Source organism: Vicia villosa, linkage group LG5 (genome assembly GCF_029867415.1).
Source record: "Vicia villosa cultivar HV-30 ecotype Madison, WI linkage group LG5, Vvil1.0, whole genome shotgun sequence".
Classification (NCBI taxonomy): Eukaryota; Viridiplantae; Streptophyta; class Magnoliopsida; order Fabales; family Fabaceae; genus Vicia; species Vicia villosa.
The window spans coordinates 156,223,229-156,228,785 of record NC_081184.1 but is presented as its reverse complement, the minus strand read 5'-3'; the positions used below and the strand labels follow the sequence as shown (position 1 = coordinate 156,228,785).

Below are 5,557 nucleotides of genomic sequence, written 5' to 3'. Positions count from 1 at the left end.
TGTTGATAATAAAAATATATTTTTTATATTATGTTAACATATATTTTAACTATGATCATTCAATTTCTAAAATAAATAAACTATACTCATTAACTTATTTATTGTATTACCTACCTGTAAAAAAAACTTATTTATTATATTAATAAAAATATAAATATTAAAATAATCCCATTATTATATAGAATGTAATTCTAAGAAAAGAAATATTGTTTCTATTTTTGTCTTATAAACTTTTAGTTTAAATTTTCTCTACTTTTTCTAAGTAACTCTTGAAATTTTATTTATTTATTTATAATTTTATAATTCAATGTCAAAGTCAAGAAATAACTGATTTGATATATTTAATTTTTACATTAAAGATAGTTTTAAAATAATCAATAATTTCATATTTAGTTATGTTATATTTTTTTATAATTTTTACTTACACACAATTATATATATATATATATATATATATATATATATATATATATATATATATATATATATATATATAGAAATTGGATATCCTCTGCACGAAACTGTAAAGACTAATTTCTCAAGTTGCTTAGGACCACAATGGGTGACAAATCTATTTCTCAAAAGAATTTAAGACTTGTGCGTGCCTTAGGGGCGGGTTCGAATAAGAACCTCTGATTAATTTGAAAGAAATTAGTATCCCTAATCCAAGTATATTTAATAGTATTCCGGTGAATTTAAATAATATGGTGATAAAAATATATGTAATAAAAATTTATGTTTGTAAAAAAATATATATTCATGACAATTAAATTGACATTTATAACTAAATTTAATTTAGGTGAAGTTAAACTTTTAACTTTGAATTATATACTCCCTCCGTTCCTTTTTAAGTGTCGTTTTAGCAAAAAGCTCTTCAACCAAGATAGTGGATTATTAGAGTTATTTTTCCTATTATACTCTTATTTATTTTTCTCTTTCCTAATAAATTGAATCATAGACTCTCTTTTTTCAATAACTAATTGAAAAATTTGAGGTGGAGTTATTGAGAAAATAAGGGTATAAATGGCAAATTATAACATTAAATTATAAAACGACATTTAAATAGGAACAAAAAAATTCTTCTAAAACGACACTTAAAAAGGAACGGAGGGAGTAATAAGTATAAGTCTGAGATATTATATATGATTTATTTATTGAAAAATCTAAATTTCATACAATATTGAACACAAAAATATATTATTTATCTTTCATTAAATTTGTGACTAGGTGATAAAATAAATATAAATATATTAAATAATACCAAAACAAAAAAAGAATACTATATATTAAATTATTAACTATTGTCTAGAGTAAAAACAACATTATAGCAAACTAAATTTCACAATAGATCAAAAAATGACAATACAATAAGCTTAATAAAATTTATATATTTTTAATTGAATTTAATTGATATGAATTGTTTTAAATTTAATGATAGTCGTTGAGTTTTGACAGTATTTTACTTTTATTTTAATCATATTTAAAATATTACATATGTATGATTGTGACCTAAACTTAATTTAATTGGATACATATCTCTCCATATGTATGATCTGACAATATAAAATATTTTTATACTATTATTTAATAAGAAACATGTATCTAATTAAAACACATTTATTTATGAGAGGTAAGTATAAAGATTTTGATTAATTGAATGTGTAGGATTATTGATTTACACTATACACTACCTTTAAACTAAATTGATACATGTTTTGTGGATATTGAATTAAATTGCTAATACATGTTTTGTGCATATTGAATTAAATTGTCATATTGTGTAGATGCTATTCAATACTATCATTTTTCAATCTTTATTATAAATGAATTGTATTGAAGTAAGAAACCCATTGTGGGGTCCTCAATATCTAGATCATACAATAGTAAATATTTCACCCTTATTCTAAGCCAATATTCAACAAGTATCTTTAATAATCTCACATCAATATGCCACTTTACAACTCAGTTCCATTCCATCCCAAGAAACCGAAGCAACGGTAACATTTCAGTTTCAGTTTTTTTTGGCACTTCCTTAAGGGGCACTATTGGAATATTCAAAAGTTAACGGAACCTTTCATATAGTATTAATACTATACATTATAACTTTATAATATTAATATTATATATATTATTATTTCTATCTCAAAAGCACACATAAAAAGAGAAAGAGTCACAAAATTTCTAACACAACACAGTTCAAGAAACCAAAACTGAACTAAGTGTTAGAGCAGTGAATAGAAACAAAGTGAAATTTCTGTTGCTCAGTTTTTTTTCTTTTTCTATAAGATCATTTTTTCTTCAAGCTAAGTAGGATTTGGAAGGTGAAACAAGAATAAAGTTGCAAAGTTGGAAGTGATTATGGGAGATATAAAGCCAGAAGAGATAAGTCATTCACCAATGGATCAACTTCAAGGCTTAGAGTATTGTATAGATTCAAATCCATCTTGGGGTATGTTTGCATGCTTAGATTGAATCATCTATTTTCTTAACTTTATTAATGTTGGTGTTTTGTTGCTTACTTTGTGTTGTTGAACTATTGACAGTGGAAACAATAGCTCTTGGTTTTCAACATTATATTCTGGCATTAGGAACTGCAGTTATGATTCCTTCTTTTCTTGTGCCATCAATGGGTGGAAATGATGTAAGTCATTCTTCCCAACATCCTTCGGTTAATGTTTTAAAAACCGGACCAGACAGACCAGTTCACGGTCTGTTTGATCTCGGTTTAGATTAATTGTGATTGATTTGATTTGATTTGGTTAGAGACTTTGTTTTTGGATTTTATTTGTCTTGTGATTTGGAATTTGTCACATGATAGAGAGAGGATTGAATCATTGATGTTGATATGTTGTATTATTGGGCTATTGTTGCAGGATGATAAAGTAAGAGTGGTACAAACTCTACTTTTTGTTGAAGGAATTAATACACTTGTGCAAACACTATTTGGAACAAGGTTACCAACAGTTATTGGTGGATCATATGCATTCATGGTCCCCATTGTGTCCATTATTCGTGACCCTTCTTTATCAATGATAGAGGATCCACAATTGGTTAGTACATATTCTACTCAATTAATTAATTAACTTGCAAATTGTGCTTTAGACCTAACTAGTATCAATATGTTTGATATTTAGAGATTTCTTAGCACAATGAGAGCAGTTCAAGGAGCACTAATTGTAGCATCAAGCATACAAATTATTTTGGGATTTAGTCAAATTTGGGCTATTTGTTCTAGGTAAAGCCTTTCTTTTGAAGTCAAAGAGTGAAAATTATTATATAAATGTATGAAATTATTTATGTCGTTTTTCATTCAATGCAGATTCTTCAGCCCACTTGGAATGGTTCCAGTAATTACATTAGTTGGTTTTGGTTTATTTGACAGAGGCTTTCCTGTGGTATAGTAAAACACAGAAACCACGTGACTACTGTAACAACAATATATATATTTTTGTCTCATGTATTGTTGTTCTGTCCTTTTTCAGGTGGGGACTTGTGTTGAAATTGGAATTCCCATGCTAATCATGTTTATAATCTTCTCCCAGGTAAAAAAATTCAGTGTTTAACAAGAAAATGTTTTTTAATTGTCTTGTTCTTTTTATGTACAATATGTTACACCTGCATTGATTTGAAACTGATTTTAATGTATTATGAAATGTTATTTGCAGTACTTGAAAAACTTTCAGACAAGATATGTACCGATACTAGAGCGATTTGCGCTGCTCATATCGACGACGGTGATATGGGCGTACGCACATCTATTGACAGCGAGTGGAGCATACAGACACCGACCGGATTTAACGCAGCATAATTGCAGGACCGATAGGGCTAATCTCATTTCTTCTGCTCCTTGGTTGGTACCAATAGCATCTCGATTGTTGAATATGTTTATGTTATTATGTATCAGTGTAGCAAAGAAGATGTTGATTTCTTGAACATGTTGCTGCAGGATAAAGATTCCATACCCTCTTGAATGGGGTGCTCCTACATTTGATGCTGGCCATTCTTTCGGAATGATGGCTGCTGTTTTAGTCTCATTAATCGAGGTATTTTCAAATACATAATAAACATTTGATGCTCTACCGTTTAATTTCTTAACAAGCGCCCATCGCCTTTGATGTTTTGACAGTCAACTGGAGCATTCAAGGCAGCATCGCGTCTAGCGAGTGCCACTCCACCGCCTGCTCATGTACTAAGTCGTGGTATCGGTTGGCAGGGAATTGGAATTTTGCTGAATGGCCTTTTTGGAACACTCACCGGTTCAACGGTTTCTGTGTATGTGCTATTAAACTTATTCTCATTCATGGTTTTCATTTTTTGTGTGTGACAGAAATTGATTCTTTTAGTATCATGACAGAGAGAATGTAGGCCTTCTAGGAAGCAACCGTGTCGGAAGTCGAAGAGTCATTCAAGTTTCTGCTGGTTTTATGATATTCTTCTCAATGTTAGGTGAGTGACAAACTATAGGGTTGTGTAAATACGTAAATTAACTCCAATCTTAACATAATTTGCTTCCTTGTTTCAGGTAAATTTGGAGCTTTATTTGCATCAATACCATTCCCTATATTTGCTGCTATATATTGCGTTTTGTTTGGTCTTGTGGGTAAGCACAAATAAACCTTCGAATTTTCTTAAACATCAATAAGCTTTTAATCACTCTATGATCTTATAACAATTGTAATTTTTTCGATTATTGTTTTTCAGCTTCGGTAGGCCTATCGTTTTTGCAATTCACCAACATGAATTCAATGCGGAACCTATTTATCGTCGGTGTATCCCTTTTCTTAGGCTTGTCCATTCCTGAATACTTCAGAGAATTCACTATAAGAGCTCTTCATGGTCCTGCTCATACCAAAGCTGGATGGGTGAGTTTTCTCCAATGAAGAATTTTTCTTAACTTAGATTAAACAAAACATTATTAATATATGTTTCTTCATTTTGGTTTTGCAGTTCAATGACTTTCTGAATACCATTTTCTATTCTTCACCAACTGTTGCATTAATAGTTGCTGTTTTCTTGGACAACACTCTTGACTATAAGGACAGTGCCAAAGATAGAGGAATGCCATGGTGGGCTAAGTTTAGAACATTTAAAGCAGATAGCAGGAATGAAGAGTTCTACTCTCTTCCATTCAATCTTAACCGTTTCTTCCCTCCATCATAAGAAAATTTTATAGTAGATAGATGTTAGAGAAATATCATGTATTATATATGATGATTGGTTTGAGAGTGAAATTTGATTATCTTCATGTAATAACCGAACAAAAGGTCATTTTGTTCTTTTACTTTCAAAACATATTAGTATTATTTTTTCATTCATTTTGGCACTTTTAGTGGTTGGATTAAGTTTTCTAAATTTATTGTTCACCCAATTGCTATATTGGAAATGTTTAACATATGTTCTTGGTGAATGAGTTGCTATATTTTTGTTATTTACATGGGATTAAGGATATATAAAAGTATAAAACCTTAGATTTGCTCCTATGTCTCTTTGCATGCACCTGGAAGATCCTTCCGGAGTTATGTGTTGCACCATCTGAAATGTATCAATTAAATTTATG

The 5,557-nt window shown here is 29.6% G+C and overlaps 1 protein-coding gene across 1 annotated transcript; it reads left to right on the top strand.

Annotated features, from left to right (window-relative positions):
* The first annotated feature begins 2,143 nt into the window (after nt 1-2,143).
* LOC131607900 (nucleobase-ascorbate transporter 2) lies at nt 2,144-5,315 on the top strand. Its single transcript, XM_058879857.1, has 13 exons — nt 2,144-2,449; nt 2,544-2,641; nt 2,874-3,050; nt 3,135-3,235; nt 3,320-3,395; nt 3,483-3,542; nt 3,666-3,850; nt 3,947-4,043; nt 4,127-4,272; nt 4,355-4,446; nt 4,523-4,600; nt 4,702-4,862; nt 4,948-5,315. The coding sequence occupies exons 1-13, from the start codon at nt 2,359-2,361 to the stop codon at nt 5,158-5,160; spliced, it is 1,575 nt and encodes a 524-aa protein (XP_058735840.1). The 5' UTR covers nt 2,144-2,358; the 3' UTR covers nt 5,161-5,315.
* Nucleotides 5,316-5,557: the final 242 nt, after the last annotated feature.

Excerpts from the sequence above, each read along its gene's own strand:
- LOC131607900 (XM_058879857.1), top strand. The coding sequence starts at position 2,359 with ATGGGAGATATAAAGCCAGAAGAGATAAGTCATTCACCAATGGATCAA. Across the intron at positions 4,044-4,126 it reads TTTTAGTCTCATTAATCGAG|TCAACTGGAGCATTCAAGGC; the intron begins GTATTTTCAAAT and ends ATGTTTTGACAG. Across the intron at positions 4,273-4,354 it reads ACCGGTTCAACGGTTTCTGT|AGAGAATGTAGGCCTTCTAG; the intron begins GTATGTGCTATT and ends GTATCATGACAG.